A 23,868-nucleotide genomic window follows, 5' to 3' on the forward strand; every position below is an offset into this window, starting at 1 on the left:
TCAATGATAAAACACTTAGTATTTCCATTGAAGAGGAGTTCCCAATAAAATATGGAGGTCAGTGCAAGCATAATCACAACTCCTTTGATTCTTCTGATAGTGTTTCTTCATCAGAAACATATGTAAAAGAAACAACATTCTCTAAGAAAAGTTGTGAGGAGGAGGTCAGGCAATGGGTTGGGGACGGATGTCAGTCAAAAGGGGAGGTGGAGGGAGGAAAGGTGGTGGGAGGAGGGGAACAGAATATGCATACGACAAAGGTGTTGGTTCAGGAATCCTCTTTGAAAATCAAAGCAAGCCAGAGGAAAGTTGATAAATCTTTCACGAATGAAGAAAAGAAGTTTCAAAAGGCATATGAAGAGTTTGATTTCATCAACCTAGTCTGTATGTACATGCTGAGTTGGCTAAAATTGTGGTGGATATCGAGTGCAAAAATGCTTAGTGGGAAGTCATTGTAGATTCAGCCCAGGAGGGCAAGGTAGTGGCCCAACTAGGTAAGGGTCTGGATTTTGAGCTAGCCCAGACAGAAGAGGCAAATGGCAGGTCAGGGTTTGGGTCATCGCATGTTGGCTTCGAGTCAAGGTGCGAGGAGGGAAAAGATTTTGATGAATGCGGAAGCTTGTTGGGAGGCTTGGAAGTGCGAGAGTTTGAGGAAGCTCAAAACAATATAAATAAGGCGAGCAACTCAGATAACTCTGTGTCGGATAGTGGGTCATCGACGATGTTGCGGAAGCAAGATGGGCTGCAGAAAAACCAAGTTATGCACGGAGTCTGAGATGACAGTGGCGCACTAGGGGTCGCTTGCTTAGGCGTGAATTTATAACATATGCTAGAAGAGGAGGGAGCGTCCGTGGGAAGCTGATGTGAGTTGATTTTAGGATTGCTCATTTTATGGTGTGACACTTTACTTAGATTGGGATTTTAGGAATTTAAGAGTGAAACCCTTAGAAAAATCCCCACTGGACATTAACTTAACCAAGTGGTTAAGTAGATGTGAAGGTTCATTTCACAAAGGTCAAAGGAAAAGACAATTATAAGGTGAAAATGATGCTAGAAGGTGAGAAATTAAAGAACAAGGAAAAGAAACCAAAATAGAATTGTTGAATGGAAACAAGGAAAACCAAAAAGAACATGATACAAAGAGTAAAAATGGAATGACAACAGAAGAATAGATGAAGGAAGGAGAAATCTTATCTGATGGATTTGAGAAGTGGAACACGCCACTTGGAGTGTGACTGGCCTCAAAGATAAGTGAAGATAGCCGCCACTTGAAAGCTCTCAATACTCACAAGATAAGACTAAAGACTAAGGGGAACAAGCCTCACTAGCATCTCACACAAATTGTGCAGAGTAACTTTTCTTCTATTCAATTCAACTTGTAAAATACACTAGGTAGGCCTCCTATTTATAGGTGAAGGAGCCTTAGAGAACAAGCTAAAGGGGTAGGATGGGAAAAGGGAAATCAAACCCACATCCTAGGCTTGTCCTTCTAGAAACTAGGTCAAAATGCCTTCCAAAAGGGTTAGGAAGCTAAAATGCTACTCACACCCCCTACTATGCTAAAGGTACCTTATTTTAGCCTATATTTGCTATTTGGACCCCTAAAATGAGCCCAATTTATTTACATAACTTTTCTCTTGTGGAAAAGACTAGAAGGAAGAACTTCTGATATTCTGGTTTATAACTTCTTCTTCCGTTGATGCTTTCTCGAGGTTTGGAGGGGCTCGACTTTGTATACTGAGATGACTGACCTTTTTGTGAGGTGCTTGATTTGTCCTTAGCCATCCGCTGGTTGCTTTGATTTGTATAAGTCCCCCCAAGTTGGAAAGAATTCGTCCGAGAATTTAGAACTCTTGCAAATAACATAGTTAGTTTGTTCCCAGAGAAGATATTTCTAAGTTTAGGATGTGAAACAAACTTATGTTCATGAAGCTTAGGGAGTTCACATGATGAATTCTAGATACAGGATATGGTTGTAGAGAATGTTAAGGGAAGTGATGATTTGTTTGTGAAAATCCTCTTAGAAGTGGATAACCTTCAGGAGGTTTTTGAAGATCATCCCTAAACTTCTTTAACAAAGATGTCAAGTATTTAGAATTATTTGGGAATGAAAAAGAGAAGGAAGAAGTATACCTAGGAGGTGCAGTGATTTTCGTAGAGTCAACAAGATGAGACCCACTTTACTTTCCTCTTCTTTTTCATTTTCTTTTCTGGCTTTTGTTTTAATTTGATCTTGATTTACTTCTTGTAACATTGTGGTTCTTTTATTTGGACAATTGAGAGCTATGTGCACAAAACCTAAACATTTAAAACATTTTGTGCTTGAAGTTTTGGTGGGTGACTTAGGGGTAGAGGTAGAAGGATTGTGTTTAGAAAATTTTTGGTGAGAAGTGGTTTCTTTTGAAAAATTGGAAGGAGAAGTTTTTGTAGAATTTTTGTTTGTATCCTTCCATGAAGATTTGTAGAAGCCATCATTATGAGTATTTTTGAAAATTATTTTCTTCAAAACTTGTGATTCCACCTTGATGGCTAGGTGAACCACTTTCTTTAGAGAAGAGTACTCATATAATTCTACAATATCTTGAATTTCTCTCCTCAAACCAATTACAAATCTAGCTATCTTTGACTCTTCATTATCATGCATATTAATTTTAGTCAAAGTTGTTTCTAAGTCTTTAAAAGTATTCATCTACCGTCCTAGGTTCTTGATGAAGCCGTTGGAGCTTCAACAAGAGTTCCTTCCTATAAGGAGGAGAAACAAATCGCGCACCCTTACATTCTTTCTAATCATACCAAGAGACCAAGACTGACCTTTTGTTTAACCCAATGTCCATTACAGTTTGTTGCCACCATTGGATGGCATAGTCTAAAAAACTAGGGAAGCTAAACTAACCTTTTGGTCCTCAGTGACCGTATACACATTAAAGAGATGTTCAACTTTAGCTTCTCATTCTAAATACAAAGTAGGGTCATTGGACCCATTAAAACTAGGTAACTTTACAAAATCAAAAGAATGTTGTGGTTGGTGGTGGTGTTGATGGTGCCATTTTGCAAAAGTGTGCACTCGTCAATCATGTTCTTGACTTCCATTGTGCATGGATGGTCTAGGTGGTCTTGGTGACTCCAATCTCCTTTCTTGATTTTGCCTCACTTGAGCTTCTTCTAATCTTTGCAATCTTTTTGCTAGTTGGCTTATTTTTTCGTCTTTGTGGACAAGTCGCTTCTTGACCTCCACAAGTTCTCCGAAAAGGTGGTTTTGTGATATGATTGCGGTTTTGAAGATTCACCTAAAGACAAATTACCCATAATTTTTGCACAAAGGAACAAACAATTAGTGAAAACAATTTAAACACTTCTCACATTTGCATCACTTTTGGTGAAATTCAAGAAGAGGACACTCAAAGCACTTCAAATAAATTCTTCTCCCCTTCACAAAGGTCTTTATTGAGGTTGAGAACTCTCAAATGAAAAGGTCAAAGCCTTCAACACTTGATCTTAAAGGACACCACCACAAAACTTTAAGGAAAAGAAATAAAAGACAAACAAAAAAAGCTTAAGCAAGAAAAGCTAAACCAAATCTGAGAAAGAGATTATGACAAAACTTGAAGAAAGACAATCAAGAAAAAAGGCACACAAAAAGAACTCAAAGATACTTACTATACTTTTAACAATGAAAGTTTTTCTTTAGAAATTGCTAAAACAAAGGGATAAAAAATTCCACAATGGTTGAAATCAATTTTTCAATCAAGTTGAATTCAAATTTGGAAAATGTTTTTCTTTGGTAATTGATACCACAAATTTGCGCTTTCACTTTTTTTTATACTAGTTTTTTTGAATTATGGAAATGAAATGTCCATAGTTTTAATCATGCATAATTTCCAATAACTCCAATTTTCACAAAAATTTTGGGATTCAATATAATTGAACACTTGAAATTTTTTGTTTGGAACTTTAAATCTACTTCTACTAAAACAAGTTTCTAATTACTTCTTAAACTTTCAAAATTAAAAGAAAAGTAAATAGAATCAAAGTAAGGACTCCTGGAACACTAATGAACTTATGACTCAAAGAAAAAGGCAAGACACAATAAGACTAAAAAAGTAACAATCCAAAAGTGAAACAAAGCTATGGAAAATAAAAGTGCTGAATGAAAATTGCAAGAAAAATAAAGGGCTGAAAATTAAATAGCAAGAATGTAAAGACAAGAATTTAAAGGTACTTGAATTTAAAGACAAGAAATTAAAGGTGCTTGAATTTAAAGACAAGAAATTAAAGGTGCTTGAAAGTAAAGAATGTAAAGTGTCAATCAACTCAAAGAAAAATAAAACCTAAGCTCTAATAACCACATGATGTGAGTTGATTTTAGGATTGTTCATTTTATGGTGTGACACTTTACTTAGATTGAGATTTTAGAAATTTAAGAGTGATACCCTTAGGAAAATTCCCACTGAACATTAACTTAACCAAGTGGTTAAGTAGATGTGAAGGTTCATTTCACAAAGACAAAAGGAAAAGACAATTATAAGGTGAAAATGATGTTAGAAGGTGCGAAATTAAAGAACAAGGAAAAGAAACCAAAATAGAATTGCCGAATGGAAACAAGGAAAACCAAACAAGAACATGATACAAAGAGTACAAATGGAATGACAATGGAAGAATAGATGAAGGAAGGAAAAAGCTTATGTGATGGAAGATAAACTGTCTTGTAGCTGTTTTCTCTGCGGAAGGAATAAGGGATGTTGCGTGGCAATATGAAAGTTCAAAGAGTTCAGGACCTGATGGTTTTAATTTCAACTTTATCAAAAAAATTGGGAGTTTATAAAAGATAAGTTTATGGCAACAATGGCTCTTTTCCATGAAACCGAAAGTATCCCGAAGGGTTGTAATGCTTCATTCATAGCATTAGTACCTAAAGGAAGGGATCCAACTAAGCTTGAGCAATATAGACCAATCTCTTTAGTAGGTGAAATGTACAAAATAATATAAAGGTGTTGGTTGGCAGAATAAAGAACGTGTTATCCTCAATTATTGATGAAAGCCAATCGACATTCTTAAAGGACAGAAGGATACTAGATAGTGTGCTTATGGATAATGAAGTAGTAAAGGATATCAGGAGGTATGGGAGGAGCAATTTGTGTTTGAAGGTGGATTTTGAAAAGGAATATGATTCATTTAGGTTGGACTTCCTATATGACATGCTACATAGGACGGGGTTCCACATTAAATGGATTCGAGGATGTTTGAAATCCACTACAGTATTTGTGTTAGTCAATGGGAGTCCTATGGAGGAATTTAAGTAATCGAGAGGGTTGAGGCAGGGTGATCCTCTAGCTCCTTTCCTCTTTATTGTGGTAGATGAAGGCCTTTTCGGGTTAGTAAGGCAAGCTTTGAAGGCCAAATTGTTGTCTGGTCTTACGATCGGAAGAAAGGAGGTAGAGGTGAGCATTTTGCAATTCGCGAATGATACACGATTTCTATGTGAGGACTCTTTCGACAATGTGGTGACTATGAAGGCTATACTTAGGGGTTTTGAACTAGCCTCGGGTTTGAAGATTAACTTCCTTAAATCAAAGCTAGGAGGCATCAATGTTCATAGAAGTGCTTTTGACTGCTACACAAAGACCTTGAATTGCACTCAGATGGGAATATCTTTTAAGTATTTGGGCCTAGAAGTGGGAGGAAACCCAAGGAAGAAACAGTTCTAGGAGTCTGTTCTAAAAAAATTAAAAGTTAGGCTCAACGTGTGGAGAATAAATGAGGTAGAGGTGAGCATTTTGCAATTCGCGGATGATACACTATTTCTATGTGAGGACTCTTTCGATAATGTGGTGACTATGAAGGCTATACTTAGGGGTTTTAAACTAGCCTCGGGCTTGAAGATTAACTTCCATAAATCAAAGCTAGGAGGCATCAATGTTCATAGAAGTGCTTTTGACTGCTACACAAAGACCTTGAATTGCGCTCAGATGGGCATAATTTTTAAGTATTTGGGACTAGAAGTGGGAGGAAACCCAAGGAAGAAACAATTCTGGGAGTCTGTTTTAAAAAAATTAAAAGCTAGGCTCAACGTGTGGAAAGGGATATTTTTTTTTATCTTTGGCAGGGAGAATCTATCTAATCAAATATGTTATCACTGTTGTATCGCTTTTCTACCTATCCCTCTTCAGAGCGTCGAATTCAGTTTGTAAAAGCATTATCAGTATCCAAAGGAGGTTTCTGTGGGGATGGGGGAAGGGGAAAAGGTCGATTGCATGGGTAAGCTGGAAAGTCTTGTGCAAACCGAAAGAGGAGGGAAGTATGGGATTTAGAGACATACGAAAGTTTAATTATGCTCTAGTGGCTAAATGGAGATGGCGTTGTATATCTGAAGAGAAAGGGAGGTGGAAGGAGTTGTTGGCTTCAAAGTATGGTGTGGAACTTGAAAGTTCCCAAACACCAGTAAAATTTAAGTCTTGGTGGTGGAGAGACTTATTTAAAGTTTGTAGGGAGGGAGGAGGAGATGGGTGGTTTAAAGAAGAATTAGGATGGAAATTAGGAGGTGAAGACAAAGTTAAATTCTGGGAGAATCTGTGGGTTGACAATACTAACCTCAAAACCTTGTTCCCCAGGTTGTACTCTCTATCGTTAAATCAGGGTCAAAAGGTGGAAGAGGTAGGTGAGTGGGAAGGATCGGTATAGCGGTGGAGGCGTGTCAGATTTGAGTGGGAATCCTTTATGGAAGTATATCTTGTAATATAGATATCAAGGGTCAATATGACTAGGGCAGAGAAGGACGTCCAAGTGCAGAGTACTGATGAATCAAGACTCTTCTCAATGAACTATTCATATGAATGCCTAGCTAAGCATGACAAAGGTCATCAGCATGATGCGTACAAGTACCTATGGAAGGCTAAGGTGTCTCCCAATGTGACGATCACAACATGGAGGGTCTTAGTAGGTAGAATTCCAACAAGAGAGTGTTTGAGCAGGAGAGGGGTGACGTTGAACACAACTTTATATGCACTGTGTCAGACCAAGGATGAAACATGTCAACATGTATTCTTGGGATGCAAATATGCCATGTGTGTTTGGTCCTCGTGCTTTAAATGGATTGGTATATTGTTTGTCCAACACAATGAACTAAAGACCCACTTTGAGAGTTTTCATTTGATCCAGGCTAGTAGTAAGCAAAATCTGGTTTGGAAAGGCGTTTGGACAACTATAATCAGGTGTATGTGGGAGCAAAGAAACTCAGTCATTTTCAAGATGGGCTTTGAACTAAGGTTCAAGGAAACATCCACCTTTCCCCATTAAGTTCACTAAAGTTAGTAATAACAAAAGGAGCACCATTGTGGTTGATAGTGTTATTTGGTGTAACTTTTGTGCAGATTTTTCAAGCTCATTATGCAGATGCATGCTGGTATAGTGCAGTTTTGTCAAAGTCTCTAGTCCTTTGTTGGTTTGTGTCGGGTTTGATGTAGAGGGGGTGGAAACTTTTTGCTTTGTATATGAGGATTTTTTTTTTTCTTTGCCTTAACATAGGATGCTTTGCTGCATATTTATGTAGCAAAGTTAGGCATTTATGAGCTATGATTTTGTATATTGTTCAAGTTTCTTTGTCTCTAGTTTTAGGAGTAAGATGGATAGGTTTTTGTATAAGGGTTAGGACACCCCTGAAGTATCCCCTTTATTTAATTAATTCTTTGCTGATAAAAAAATATAAGGAGAGATTAATTAACTCCTAGAGAATTATTTCTCAGTATTACCATTAGTTAATTAATTATAGATTATAAGCAAATGAATGTCATGAGAAATATATATCTTATTATTATTTGATCTTATATATATATATATATTAGAATTTTTTTTATAAAATCTCTCATGTTAGACATCACTATGAAACTTGACATCTCAGTTAGGCTAACACCTCAAGTAACAACAATCATTTGCCACCACATGAAAAAAATATTATTAAAGGAAAAAAAAGAAAAGAAATACAAGTAAATATGGGAATACTAGACAAAAACCCATATATTAATAAAACTGATACATAGGTAGTTTATACCTATTCATAAAGAACTCTAAGAAAAGACTACATGGAAGCCTATAATACCTAATGAAATTGTTCTCTATGAATAAATCCTAACTTAGCAAGCTTATCGGCACAAGCATTCCCTTCACGAAAAACGCGAGAAACCCTAAACTTGATTTTCCCACAATAATTAAGACAAGTGTTCCACCTATTACGAAACATCCAAGGAACCTTAGTTCTAGCAGTAAATGCAATACAAATCAAGGCAGAATCACATTCAAGTCATAAATTAGTAGGACCCATCTTTTGAGCTTTTTCAATAACATGTATAACTCCATAAAACTCAGCAACCAAAGCAGTATGAGCATCAAGGAAAGCAGAGAAACCACCAATTTGAGAGTGAAACGACCAGACTTGTCCATAATCCAATTAGGAATATCTTGTTCCTGTCTAATCATGATATGTTCAAAAAATGAGGCATCTGCTGTAAAGACAATGGAATATTCCAATCATTACCAGTCCAGAATTGGGAAATTGTATCCGAGATGCTAGAACCATCAGGTACCCCTGCAATGTTGGATAAAGAAGTAGTAGAACACCATTTATCAATCCAGAAATTAATAAAGTACCTGTACAAATAGTCTCAGAAGTATGTTCAAGAATAGTGTCATAAAACTGTTTAATCTCAGGCCAAATAGAGGAGGATCTATAAGTCATTTTAAGCTTGTACTTTGATTTAAGAAGGCTTTCAAGAGAAGAATAGACCAAGTCTTATTACTATAAGCGAAATTCCAAGTAAGCTTAAGAAGATACGCGTTATTTTCATGGTGAAGTTTAATAATCTTTAATCCTCCATTCTCAAGTGGAAAACAAATCTTAGCTCAATTAACTGCAGCTATGCCTTTTTCATAATATCACCAATCCAAATAAAATTTTGACACCATTGCTCAACTTGCTTAAGAATAGAAACAGACCATTTATACATATTAAAACTACAAGTTAGAAAGCAATAATCACTGTATTCACCAACTAGATATGCCCCGTCATGCTAAGAGATTTCCCTTTCTAAGATGCTAGCTTCAATTTGACTTTATCAACCAGAGGTTGAAGAAATTGACACTTTGGAGCACCAATAAAGATAGACACCCTAAATAATTAAAAGGTAAACAACCATGACTGCAAGAAAGAAGACGTTGAATTTTGGTAACAAATCTTGCAGAAGTATCCATGGTGAAAAAGCTACTCTTAGAATTATTAACATATTGACCCGAAAAATCATCATATATTTTAAGAAAAATACTCAAATTTCTAAGGGACCTATTATCTGCCCTATAGAAAACAAATATGTCATCAACATATAAAATATGAGAGGGAGTGATATAACCTTGTGGACTAGCCATATGTTGAATCTTCTTATCATTCACAAGCTTAGAGATACCTCTACTTAGAACTTCCTCTACGAGGTAGAAAAGTAAGGGAGATAATGGATAACCTTGTCTCACACCTCTACTACAAGGAAAAAAACCACCAAACCACCATTTATCCTGATAGAAAGCATAGCTAAATGAAGGATTGTACTAATCCAACCGAAAAATGAGGGATGAAAACCAAAGCGTAAATGAGGGATGAAAACCAAAGCGTGTCAAAACTAACACTAAGAGCTTCCAACTCTGAGTGTCAAATGCTTTATGAATATCAACTTTGTAAGCCACATTAGCTCCTTTAACTTTTTTATAAAGCATGTTAATAGCTTCAAAAACAATACCAATACAATCATGAATATGTCTACCCTACACAAACTGATATTGATTAGGATAAATGATTCTAGTAGCCACAATTGCAAGTCTATCCACAAGTATTTTGGAAATAATCTTAAATTTGAAATTAGCGACAACAATTGGCCTGAAATCTTTAATGGATTCATCAGCCTGAGTCTTAGGAATAAGAGAAACCACATTACTTTTCATTCTAGGAAGAATCCAATTTTGTTTAAAAATTGTTGAACATCTTTACAAACATTTGTCCCAATAATCTCCCAACAAAAATGATAGAAAACACCATCAAAACCGTCTGAACCAGTAGCATTATTACCATTAAGATTAAAAGTTTCATTTTTTATTTTCAAATAATTCGGGCATTTAATCAAGATAATATTCTCCTCAGAGGAAACCGTTTCAGGGATATAAGTACAAATAAACTCTTTCATACTGTCAGTAGCCTGATCATTAGAATTAGACTCAGCATAAAAATTCAAAATATGATTCGTAATGAGTTTAGAATCCTCAATAACACTGTTATCAGTCTGTAATCTATGAATTCCACTAAAATTATTATGCCTTTTAACCACATATGAGAATTAGTGTTAGTATTAGTTGAATTTTTTTTATTTGAAAACAAAAATTATGTATATATGAATCAATTTAGTTATGAATAGAAAAATCAATTTTTTTACTTAATTATTTTTAATCTATATTAAAAACACAATTAAATTTTATATTTTTCATTTTCTATTAAAAAATAATTTGAAAACTAATAAAATAGTTAAAAGTAAAATGAAAGAAATCATAATAAGAATATAATGAAAGAGATCAAAATGCTCCTATAATCTTAACATATCTATGCATCCTATTTTGAAATATTTTGTTTATTTCTAAGTTTTTAATTATATATTTTGATTATATATATATATATATATATATATATATATATAATATCTTAAACCTATACATATACTAAATATAAGGATAAATTGGACTAGTTGTCTTGGAATTTGTGATGAATTTGGAAGGGATAAGGTGAGTGAGGAGAAAGTGAAAGCTATTAGAGATAAATTAGAAATAGATGAGTGAAACTCTCACTAATATAGTTTTATCTAAATAACCTTTTGTGAAGAGGATTATACAGTTTTACAAATATTTTAGTACTATAATTTCTTGTTTGAATAAAATTGTGAGGAGTTATCTTTGTCTTTCTCTAAATATCTCAAAATGAAATGTTTTATCATAAGAGATTTTTAATGAATTTTTTTTTTTTTTAAATATCATTTTAATTACACTACATTTCATACCGAATTTATAAACTTGCTAAAGCTTTATAAAATTAATAATACTATCTTTTTATTTTACAAAATTCAAATTTAAAAGTGGATTAAACACACAAAATTTCAAGTGAACCAACTACTCTAACAGTAAAATATTTTCTTAAAATGAGTAATGGTAACCTTTACTTTAGAAAATAAATAATGCAACTATATATTTTTACTATTCATTATTTTAACGAATTAATTTGTGAACTAATCACCTAATTAAAAATTGACAATTTTAGTAATGTGTTGGTTATTAATTCTGATTTTATTATTATTAATTCTGATTTTATTACCCTTAAACTATTATACCGTTATTATTGTATTAATGGTCAGTTTATAGGGTTGTTAGTATTCCTATTTTATACCTTCCAGTAATTGTAATTTTATTATATATATTATCGAAGTAAATCAAAATTAATAAGATCAGTTCAACAATTTTGCAATCTTGCAATTACGTTCAAATAGTTTCTACAACCTTTTCCTCCTGTTATTTCCTTCAATTAGTTCCTCCAACTGGTATCAAGAGCTAGTCCATTATCATGAACTTTACCCAATTATCAGTCCATATCCTTCATGAAAAAAATTGCAATCGATGGTGTGTGCAAATGAGAGTTTTGTTTAATTATCATGAGTTATGGGATGTCGTTGAGAGTGGAGTGTCTGCATTAGCTGCTAATGCAACTGAGACGCAACGAATAGTGCATCGTGATCAGAAGAAGAAAGACAATCAGGTTTTGTATCTCATCCATCAAGGGATGAATGACGAGACGTTTTAATAAATAGAAGGAGCTGCAAGTGAGGCTTGGACCATTTTGTCAACCAATTATAAAGGTGATGACAAGATCAAAAGGGTGCGTCTTCAAACCCTAAGACGCCAATATGAACTGCTGTAGATTGAAACCACAGAGACTGTTGATGTCTATATAAATAAAGTTTTTGCCTTGACAAATCAGATGAAGACCAATGGTGAAACACATTCGGAGCAGACAAAGGTGGAGAAGATTTTGAGATCTTTAACTCCCAGATTTGAACATGTTGTTGTCGCAATTGAAGAGGTCAATGACATTTCAAAAATGACAATAAGGTTATTGTCTAGTTCCCTACAAGCGCATGAGCAGCGGATGAATGACAATATTGAAAACCAATTGAACAGACTTTACAAGCACAAGCCTCAATTGGTAGCTCCTATAATAAACACGGTAGTTCACGAGGCAGAGGACGGGGACATGGTGGTAGCTATTCCAGCAAAGGTCGTGGTGGCTAGAATCATGGAGGCGTTGAGCAAAACAACACTGGTTTCAATCACATTCCAAGTTCAAATAACTTTTGGCACGAAGAACGTGGCCGCGGAGGACGAGGAGACATTTATAATAAATCAAATGTGGAGTGTTATAAATGTCATAAACGCGGCCATTATGCAAATGATTGCAGATCAAAAGGTGATAATCATGCTGCCAATTGTGCTCAAGAAGATAGTAATCACGAACAAGATGAAGAGGATCATGCAGTATTGATGGCAACCACATCAAATGAAACTCCAAACAATCAGACTTGGTATTTGGATACAAGTTGCACATATGTGTGGTTAGAAAGAGTTGTTTGCATATTTGGATGACTCATTTCGCACAAAAGTGAAATTCAGTGATGGCAGGTTCATTTCGGTGACTGGAAAAGGGCGAATTTTTATCACATTGAAAAATGGTGATCACAAGTACATCTATGATGTTTTCTATGTACCTGATATGAAAAGTAATCTGTTGAAAATAAATTTGATTCTTAAAACCTTCTTATAAAAAAAACCGCATGTTTTCCAGTAGAGATTTATATGAGTGATTTCAAGTGCTTGAATGCAATAGTGAATAATGAATCGTGGTTATGTCATTTACTCTTTGGGCACTTAAATTTTCAAAGTTTGGAAAATCTCTCCAAACGAAATTTAGTGAATGGTTTACCCCATATTCATCACCTTGATCAATTGTGTGAGGCTTGCATTTTTGGAAAGAATCACAGGATACCATTTGTTAATGAGCCTTGGTGTGCAAAATTTCCTTTGGAGCTTGTTCATACAGATGTTTGTGGCTCGATAAACATATCATCAATTGGGGGTAATAAGTATTTTTTTAACCTTTATTGATGATTTTTCAAGGAAAACCTGGATTTATCTATTGAAAAGCAAGGATGAGGTATTCCACTGCTTTAAAATATTTAAAGCTTTTGTTGAAAGACAGAGTGGCCAGACAAATTAAGATGGTGCGTAGTGATGGAGGAGGTGAGTACAAGTCTAATGAGTTCAAGTGGCATTGTGAAGAAATTGGGTTGCAACATAACATAACATGTCCCTACACACCTCAACACAACGGAGTTGCCGAGAGAAAGAATAGAACAATCACGGACATAGCGAGGAGCATGCTTAAAGCAAAAGGTATGCCAAATTATTTTTGGGCTGAGGCCATAACATATGCGGTATATTTGATAAACATATCACTCACTCGGAGTGTTCCTAACACAACTCCGATTGAGGCATGGAGTGGATTCAAACCCAATGTGCAACACTTGAAGGTATTTGGGTCAATTACTTATGCCCATGTCCGCAAGGCAGCAAGATCGAAGTTGGATGATAAGGCAGTGAAGACCATTTTCATTGGATATAAGCATGGAGGATACAAATTATACAATCAAATGGCAAAAAAGGTGATTGTCAGTCGTGATGTTACATTTGCCGAAGATGAAGAATGGAAATGGAATGCAGCAGCTGAAATGGATTAAAAAAAATGATATATTTACGTTTTAAATAATGATGTGGAAGATGGAGTCACTCTTGAAGCACCTGCAGTTCAACCTGAAGTTGTAGTTCAACCGAAAGCTGTAGTTCAATCTGAAGTTGTAATTCAACCTGAAGTTGCGCTCCAATTGCAACTATGATGGAGCGACCAAGAAGGCAACAACGACAACCTGTACACCTTCAAAATTGTGAAGTAAATCTTGATGATGAAGTTGATGACAATGGAGATTTAGTTCACTTTGCTTTTCTTACAGATTCAGAACATGTGAGACTTGCAGATGTCATTCAACACCCCAAATGGCAAAAGGCTATGAATGAAGAATTGATGGCGATTGAGAAAAACAATATCATGACTCAAATTGGTTTTAATCTAGATATTCCAATTAAGATTTATGTTGACAATGTCTCTGTAATTAATCTTGCAAAGAATCTGGTTTTTCATCAAAGAAGTAAACACATTGATATTCGATATCACTTCCTGCGAGACCAAGTTGGGAAGAACATGATCAAATTGGAATACTCAGAAGATCATATTGCAGATATTTTCACTAAGCCATTGAAGATCAATGCTTTCATCAAGTTAAGAGATCTATTGAGCATGAAGGTTGTTCCAAATCCGAATTAAGAATTAAGGGAGGATGTTGGTTATTAATTCTGATTTTATTATTATTAATTCTGATTTTATTATTATTAATTCTAATTTTATTACCTTAAACTATTATACTGACTCTGTTATTATTGTATTAATGGTCAGTTTATAGGGCTATGTTATTATTCCTATTATTGTGCAATTACATTCAATTAGTTTCTACAACCTTTTGACTCCTCTTATTTCCTTCAATTAGTTCCTACATTATAATCTAAATATAAAAATAACTAAGGAGTTATTTGTTTCCTCAACCTTCATATTATTTTTAAATAATATGAATTCATAAATATAGATAATAAATTAGGAGTGGCAAACCCATTCTAATCTATTTGGTTTAAAGTTTTTTTTTTCTTTTTCTAGTGCTTATTTCATCAACATAATTTTTTTATTTATATTCACCTCTAAATTTATAACCTAATATAGATAACCTACATTAGTTAGGTCAATATGATAAAAAAAACAATAAAAGATTCTCAATTTTCTTTGTATGAGTTTTAAATATATAGAAATGCTTTTGAATACACATGTATTTAAAACAAAACCTCTTTCTATAATATGATAGTAGGCATTTCTCAATAGGTAAGAAGTTTGGTTAAAAAAATTAAAATTCCAAAGATAAACTTTGTTAAATAGTATTACTTAATTGTAATTGGAGATAACCTACAAATATATTTTATCTTTATAGAATAATGTGTAAATATTTCTTCGTTTAAAATTTTTCTTTAAAAAAAGTTTGTTTTCTCATATTGTTTGTCTTTATTTTCCTTGTTTTGCCCATATTTTTACTAATCATTTAAACAAAATCTAAGAAAAAGATGAAAAATACACAAAAACCAAAACTATTTTTTAGAATTTAATTATATTTTGAGTTCTTAAATTTGTAGGTGAATCATGCTTTAGTCCACCAAATTAAAAAAAAAAAATTTTAATCTCTCAAATTTAAAGAAAAATACAATTTAATCATAAATACTAAATTTGAATAGCTAAATAAACATCTTATAAAATCATTTAGTCTCTTAAATTTAGTGTTAAGTATTTTTTTTCCAATTTTAAGGGATTAAAATAGTTTTTTTTATGAAAACCAAATTTATTGTAAATTTGGGACTAAAAATGTCATTTTTATTTTTTACTACAAAACCCAATCTACTTTCAAAGGCTCCTCAAGTTCGTAAACTGTTATCGACGTAACAATCTTGAAGTTTCAAAGGTGGATGCTTTTCTTTGTGCTTAAATAAGCTCCCATTTATAATTTATAATTATAATATAAAGCTCAAATCTTTTATTCTCATGTTTTTGTTTTCAGAAATCTCTTGAGGTTTTTGATTGTGGTGAAGGTTGGGTGATTCTATGCGTTGGTTGGCTTCATTTGATGAGAGAAAATTGTGGGGATGTTTGTTTCTGTCAATTGGCTCTGTTTTCTTTGTTGGGTATTTCTTTGTTGCTGTGATTTCCAAGCTTCTGCCACCTTCTCATGTTCCCCTCATTTCTGCAGTGCAAAATGACTGGTAATTAACTACTTGACTGCTCCTTATATTCACATGATTCTATGAGTTGGTTTTCATGTCAGTAATTTTTCAGCATGGTTGTTGGATTTTGGAGATGGTATGATAAAAGAGTGTAGAACATAATAACGGTTTGAAATTGCAATATGTTCTGTGATGGATTTGTTTTCTTTTTCTTTTTAATTGTTGTTTTGTTTCATATGCTGATGATAGTCAGTGTGTTATACCGTGTTTCGTGAACATGTCATTCATGAATCATGATAGACGGTAAAAGGTTACAGTATGTGCCATTCATGACAAGGATCTGATTTTCTTAGTTTAGAATTTGGGTTTGGTGATGACTCTAAACCCTAAACCCTATAATTAGATGGGATTGTGTTCTTGACTTTTTTTGTCATTTTGTGTATCTGGGAAGTGAAAAGTTGAGGATTGCACCATGTTTGAGTATGCTTGTTTCATACATCTTTGAGGGGGAAAAGTGTTTGTTTTTTAGATATATATTAGAATGAGTGTCTGTGGCTAATGAAAGTTGTATTGATACACTCAAAAGTCACATATGACTTAGTAGTGAAGATCAATAATATTTTATGTATACCATTTTTCTTAACTATATTTTAAGAAAAAAACCATGACAAATTCGAATCCAAGTTCTAAAGGAACAATGCCTTGATGCATTAACCCTAGCAATGTCCAGCAAGTTTGTAATGATCATTGACACTTGAGGTAAGAGTTCCTAGGCCACTCAAGTCCCTTAGTGTAGTCAACTAGGAGTCGAGGACAATAGTAATTCATAAATATCTTTCTCTCTTAAACCCACTGTAATGTCTTTTGAAGTTAGAGTCAAGTTTGAGCTCGAAAGCAAATAATACCTTGATTTTGTGACCGTAATGATGTCCAATGGAGTTGCTCTTATGGGAACAAAGAATATACCAGAACAATGCCTGAAATCCCCAGATAACTCTCATTAGTTCTCTACAATTAGGGGGTGATATTTGGTGTCACGGAACTGCATTATAGTAGCATCAAGTCTGCACTAGTTAAAGATTTTGTACTCTATTGCAGTCTAGACCAAACAGCTTGGATATCTTCTTATTAAGGCAGTGAATTTGGTAGCATAATAGCCCCACTGATGATGCTTTTTGGAAAAATGTTAGGGAAATGATCAAATCAGAAGAAACAAAATGGTGGAGATGAGGAGAGAAGCTGTTTTTTATGATTAAGTAGTTAGTGAAATACCATTTCTTGATTGATCCAGAATGATGTTTGTCCTAGCTTCCTAGGTGATTCTTTCTTTCTTTCATTAGGGCTTGAGATCCTCCAAACTTGGGTCTAGATTGTTGTAATTGCTGTATGGTTGATATGGATTAATGCCTTAAGTTAGGTGTTCTACTTTTTGTCACGGTTTACCACCACCAAAACATCACCCTGTTCTGGATTCTCGGACTAAAATGAGAAAAATAAATGACGTCTTTGATAATGATTGACAATTACATATATTGTTGGAATAAAATGTGTTGTTGCAATAGTTTTTGTATTACCAATTTTTGTTATCTCTGTAATTATTGTTGTCTGTTATCTCTGTAATTACTGTTGTCTCTACCTGAGTAAGACAGAAAAACTTATCATTTCCTGATTATGTTTTTGACAAATATAACAGGTACTATTGCTTCTTGGTGCCATTGAGTCTTCCTATCATAGTGGTTGCTGTGTACTTTCATTGGCTCAGCATGAAGTTGTTTAAGCATGCTTAGCATAACTTTGCCAAATTTTGAAGGCAGAAATACATGTATGCTGTTGGAGCAACAACCACCTATATCAATTTCTGTTTTATTAGATATTTCTGCAACTTGCACTCATCCCATCACCTAAAAAGAACATAAGAATTAAGATGTTAAATGGGACTGCATACCTGTCAAATACTATTCATGTTTGTTGTACATTTGAAGGTACTCAAGGCCTAAGGAAAGTTACGTACATCATTTAGTCATTCCAGCAGCATAACTTCTTTCGGAGGTTCATTTATGCCTAATTAATCTAAGAAGTTCGAACACATTTCCAATGACGTGTTCAAATGGCGTGTTCGTATCGGATACACATATCAAACAGAGACACGCGTATGATACATATTGGTCAATTCAAAAAAATATTTGTTGGGTCTCTGACAATTTTAAGAGGATTCTAATACAGATTTAAAAATGACAAATACAGTTATTTTCTAAAAATTCAAAATTATTGTTTAAGTTTTATTTTAATTACAGAAATTAGGAACAAATCATTTTGAATTAGGTATGAGAAACATTATTTCTCTTACAAAGAAAAAACTCAGTCATATTTATTCACATAATCTTGATTGTCAATTTATATAATTCATAATGATATAATATATAGATTCATTTTGAAGATTAAACATTAAACATCATTAGGTTAATTATTTTGAATTTTTGTAATGAGATTCACTATGTACCTTGTTAAAATCTTAAAGCGGTTGAACTATGAAAGCTGTCAATAACTCTTACATTGAAAGAAACGCACTATGCTTTTAATTGAAGATATCAAATTGTGTGTAAAATTAAAGAAACAACAACAGACTAAAATTATCAGTGTGTAAAATAAAAAGAAACAACAGACAGTAATGTCGTGAAGTTTATTCTCATTCAGTATGTCTATGATACGCACGATTGTTGGAAACTGGCTATTGGAAACAATTACATGATACCAATGTTGGCAATGATAATCCCTTTATTAAATGGCTTAACTCTTCTAATTCACATGACTGATGCACTTGAGTGTGTCAATTAACATGCAAAAGCACGGTGTAGGTGGATTTAAATATTGAATATGGAAACAAATATATAAAGGGTGCTTATGTATTGTCAAAGTTAAAGCCATTTTGTTCAGCAGAAGTGGAAAGTACTTTCTGGTTTAGTAACCTGTTTTTATCATATAAGGATGGAACCGTTTCATGTCCATGCTACAAAGCTGTCATTGATTTGTGATCCAATCAAACAAAGATAACAGGATCCTACAACTGTGAAAAACTCATGACAAATTTACCAATGAATGCTGTATGTCTGTAGCCTTTTTTGATGATTGACAAGGTTAACAACTTACAAATTAGAGAAAAAGAAAATATCTTAACAATGTCAAATGATGATTGCCTCAAAGCAAGAAGCTAAAAGTTGTGAGAGTTACTATTTCTATATAGTGCAATCATAATTGAGTTCCTAGCTAGAATAATCTGTGCTTTATGCTTTCGGTGGTCATGCTTTAGACAACTCAAATGGCAGCCTTGTCTCAATTGCAAATGACATCTGAGTAAAAGGCTACCGTCCTCCTTTCACAGTTCTGTACGCTTAATAGCTCAACATCAAAAACTTCAAACTGTTTTGCGCTGAAAAAGGTTGAAGGTCCTACCTGCAGAACACAAAACATCACTCATTCTACTCGAGAGAATACTTACTTTGAAATTGTGCTTCTGAGAGAAGTTCAGTGCAGGTGCAAGAACTGTAAATTAGACAGTCTTAGTAAATCGATGAGTTATTGTTAAAAAAGTGCTCAGGAATCTGATTGAAATCTATACTTCACTCCAATTTGGACTTAATATTGAAATGAAAATTTTTATGCAGAGAAATAGGGAGGGGGGAAAGTAGAGGTTCAATCTTCCAAGTAATAGTCTCCAACATATTAATATTTTTGTTTTATTTTTAGCGAATTCAACATATTATTGAACCATGGTTGATTTGCTCCATCACCGAGGGGCATTGCCCAGACAACAATGCTTGTCACAAATTCTGCTTAAGTGTTCCCTATCCTGGTGGTGGTTCCTGTATTTCAAACAAATGTTGCTGCAAACCATAGAACAACTCCATTTTTCTTCTTCTTTCTTCTCCATTAATAACACACATAAACATATTATTGAATCTCATGATAACAGTTTAGATTAGTTATCGCAAAAAGAGTAAGTTGGATCCAAGTAATAGACTACTTCACTATTCTGACAAAATTTCTTCTGCATTTGGTGGTGTCTAAGATCAAAATTTACCCACTTAAAAGAAAGGATCATGACTAATCATAACAAGCTGCTCTCATGGTTGGGGGTAAGGAGTGTGCATAAATTAAGCATTCTGATCCCAACATTGTGTCAGCCATTATTGAAAGATAATCTAAAATCCATTCAGGAAATGTATACACATTTATCAATTACTTGCTAATACAATGACATTAGGCATAAAATAAAGGAAACAGTAACTATTGACAGAAAATAGACAATATAATAATTTTCAATATAACTCTGTATGGAACTAGGTATGCTGTTTTCTTGACCAGAGATCCAACGAAACTGTATATATTCAAACTCCCAAAGACTATTCCTTCATTTTTTATCAACACATCTATTTTGTCCTAACTAGATCCTATCATGTCTCAAAGTTGAATTAGAGGCCTTCATTGTTGAAAATTGTCAATACATGACAATTTTGTGAGTAAAATGCAACAATAATTTCTTCGACCTTAGAATGGATGAAGTTCTATGCAGTCAATATCATATAATATGGAAAAAAAAAACCAAAATCAGTTAAGAAAGGTGATAAAAGAAAAATGAGATATTTTGGAACTCACTGGTGGTCCAAGTTCAGGGGGGATGATGATTCTTCTCTTCCCACCTGGTCTCATGTCTCTAATTCCTTCCTCAAATCCTACATTAGAAAATGTACTTTTCTCACTTCCTTCTGCACTAATTTCCTCCCCTTTTGGGTTCTTTAAGGGAGAGACAGAAATCAAGCAAAGGATGAATACTTTTTTCATAAAGTTGCAAGGAAATTGACGGTACTTAGTCTAAAAATTTAACCTGGAACTAATGCCTTGGTACCCATGCGGATTTTGGCAGGAGTACCCTGCATGTAAGAGCTGTCGATTCGACGACCAGATTCATTATAACCAACATAGTGAAAAGTGACCTGCAAGGCATGATTTACAAGCAAATTAGCGAAAATAATTTGTGCATACAAATCATGCTTCAAAATTTAGTGCCTACTCCTAGTGCCTAAAAGTTCCAGTTTTGCAGCTGAAAATGACATTTTTTAGATTGCTTCCCACTTTCAACCAATCACCATCTCACCTAACAATAGTCTAATCCTTGACAGATGATAAAACAATGTTAAAAAAGGGTAAAATTTTGCATTGACTAGGAGTTTATTTTGTTATACACTAAAATTAAGAAAGCTTAGTAACACAGAAATCACATATGGTCTTATTAATTTCACTAAGAAGAACCCAGCAATGCAGATTCACAAAATTTCTTGCAAAAATTCTTGAAGGAAGTAAAATGCTGTTGCCGTAATATTTTGGCTGACTTACTAAGCAAATTCCTCGAAATACATAACTTTGACATCATTAGTTTACACAAAACCAAACTTAAATATCAATTTCCAAATTTTCCCATCTCAACAAACTAAAGATATTCCTCAAAACAACACCGCGTTGCTACTACCATTTGATGGGAATGAACTGGAATCAGCCATGGTGGTTTTACTGTTTTAGGATCGAACCTAATGCTCTAGATAGCATGTAAGTAGGAAGGGAATAAAACTTTGTTCTAATTCTCACGTTAATGAATTACATCATATAAATAAAAAAGGAATAAAAAAACCTATTTCTACAATAACAAAGTATCAGCAATTGATTTGATCCTGATATATCCTCCCCTTAACTGTAGGGATGTTATTTCCTATCATAATCTGAATTTAACACCAGAATTTCAACCTTTCTAATTTACTGATAAATATTCATTTAAAAAGAAAAAAAAAAAAAAGCAGTAGATTGGAAAGAAAAGAAAAAAACCTGCTGACCATCCTTTGGGCAATCACCTTCACCAACTACAAAATCCCGGTATATGAGCCCTGAGTCACTCTTTACATAGTTCTCTGAAGATACTATTTTAACTTGGAAACCTGAAATATATAACAATAAATCAGACCATCATATCCAAAAAACCATCCAAGAGGTTCAAAACAAATGAATTTCACACTAGGCTCCTAAATTTAACTCACTGAACTTCAGTAGACAGCACAATTGAAACACTAACCAGCGGCCAGTGTAAAAAGTACTAGAACTTGTTTAACTAAACTTAGAAAGTAACATAATAACAACAACAATATCCCGTAAAATGAAGTCAGTTACGTGGATCATAGACGTCATTGGACTTAGTTAAGAACCAAATTCTTAAAGATATTATTCACTGGGTAGTCTCTCTGAACAACGTTTGCCTTGTGTGAACAAGTTTTACAGAAAGTAAGACAATCATGTGCCAAAAACTAAGCTCAGAAACCATGGTCCGATTTACAGAATATACCATGGAAAGTAAGACAATCATGTGTCAAAAACAAATGTAAGCTCAGAAACCATGGTCAGATTTGCAGCATATACCATAGAAAGTAACATAATCATGTGCAAGAAACAAATGTAAGCCAGACATTATGGAACGGAAACTGGAAAGCATATATAGCTAGCTAAATTATAAGTAGATCTTTAAATTGATAAAAGAAAAAATAATGATCACCTTCTCTAATAAAATTTGGGAATTCCTCTGGCGCATTGTTTTCTTTCTGTATCCGCCGATTTTGTTGTAGCAACCGATTTTCGTCGTAAGGATTCTTACCCTTTGTCTTCCCATAAGAAGACAAAGTTGGAAAAAAACCAGTTGAGACCAAGACAGAAAGGAAGAGTGTTCTCCTCAATGGCTTTTCAGAATGCAACATGCAACTATCCTGCACTCTATCCTCACAGACAAAACACAACACACCAAATCACAATCCATTACCGAAATTTCACAAAAGAATATCAGTCCACATGCCACTCTCTTACAGGTAATAATCCTTTGAATTTTGGTTTGTGCATCCATGAGTTAATTGCTTCCTTTGAGAAAATATAGTTCCTTGTACAGCACAAGGGAAGTTCACTGCCCAAAACAGTAAAACCCTTTTAGTACCTGCAAAAACTTCCATTCCCTAATTTGTTGCCTAATCATGTAAACCCTAAAGCAGCATTGCCAGCTCCAAAATTGTTCAAAGAACTACTATTAACATTAAATTTCACTTTCTCTTACACCATCACAAAACTGGGATGTGAAATTCCAACAAGAACTAGAAGATTCTACCATCATATGAGAAAAGTAAAACTGGGAAGGGAAAAGGAAAGTGGCATCAAACCCCAGCATCACATTACACCCAAATGCTAAAGATTTGGACAGGCACAATATACTAACTTTAACATCAAAAGAAGCATAATACCAATATAGTTCACAGAACACTGAACATAAACATAGAGATATATTTAAGGTGGAATTGGGACTTTGATGCAAAGGGTGTCTCAGAAAGACTTACAACGAAAAGACGACAACATAGCCTCTGAGAGTAGAAGCAAGCACAACACCTGTTTCCTGTTGCTTCTACGTTATCTACTCTGTTTGCTGCTTAAGCAAATAAACAAAAATTGGATCATTTTTTACTTTACACAATCACTTTTGTTAAATTTTTAAGACTTTATTCAACATAAATTATTTTACTATCAATTGTTTAATTCTATTAATATTTTTTTTAAAAAAAAAATCTATTGCTAGATTCGATTTTAAACATAAGGATTACCAGCGATAATAGTAGAAAATTAATAGATTAAAAAACATAATTTCTCTTAATCTTTTTTTAACAAATCTAAACACAAATAATTAAGATAATAATATGTAACTAAAACTCAACTGCTAGATAAAAATACTAATTTGCATTTAAAATGTCAAGATAATTTTAGAATTTAATTTTTATTCCATGTAATCTCATTATAAATTAT

The 23,868-nt window shown here is 33.8% G+C and overlaps 2 protein-coding genes across 2 annotated transcripts; one reads left to right on the forward strand and one right to left on the reverse strand.

Annotated features, from left to right (window-relative positions):
- The first annotated feature begins 15,619 nt into the window (after positions 1-15,619).
- LOC137819557 (uncharacterized) lies at positions 15,620-18,016 on the forward strand. Its single transcript, XM_068623443.1, has 3 exons — positions 15,620-15,734; positions 15,831-16,032; positions 17,687-18,016. The coding sequence occupies exons 2-3, from the start codon at positions 15,875-15,877 to the stop codon at positions 17,778-17,780; spliced, it is 252 nt and encodes an 83-aa protein (XP_068479544.1). The 5' UTR covers positions 15,620-15,734; positions 15,831-15,874; the 3' UTR covers positions 17,781-18,016.
- Positions 18,017-19,078: 1,062 nt separating this feature from the next.
- Positions 19,079-23,531, reverse strand: LOC137818281 (peptidyl-prolyl cis-trans isomerase FKBP20-2, chloroplastic). Its single transcript, XM_068621601.1, has 7 exons — positions 23,409-23,531; positions 22,891-22,984; positions 22,586-22,800; positions 21,868-21,977; positions 20,876-20,984; positions 20,647-20,723; positions 19,079-19,443 (listed from the first exon to the last, which is right to left on the reverse strand). Exons 1-7 carry the CDS (start codon positions 23,425-23,427, stop codon positions 19,324-19,326), a joined length of 744 nt encoding a protein of 247 aa, XP_068477702.1. The 5' UTR covers positions 23,428-23,531; the 3' UTR covers positions 19,079-19,323.
- Between the last annotated feature and the right edge of the window lie 337 nt (positions 23,532-23,868).

The sequence above is a fragment of the Phaseolus vulgaris genome, chromosome 10 (assembly GCF_000499845.2).
Source record: "Phaseolus vulgaris cultivar G19833 chromosome 10, P. vulgaris v2.0, whole genome shotgun sequence".
Classification (NCBI taxonomy): domain Eukaryota; kingdom Viridiplantae; phylum Streptophyta; class Magnoliopsida; order Fabales; family Fabaceae; genus Phaseolus; species Phaseolus vulgaris.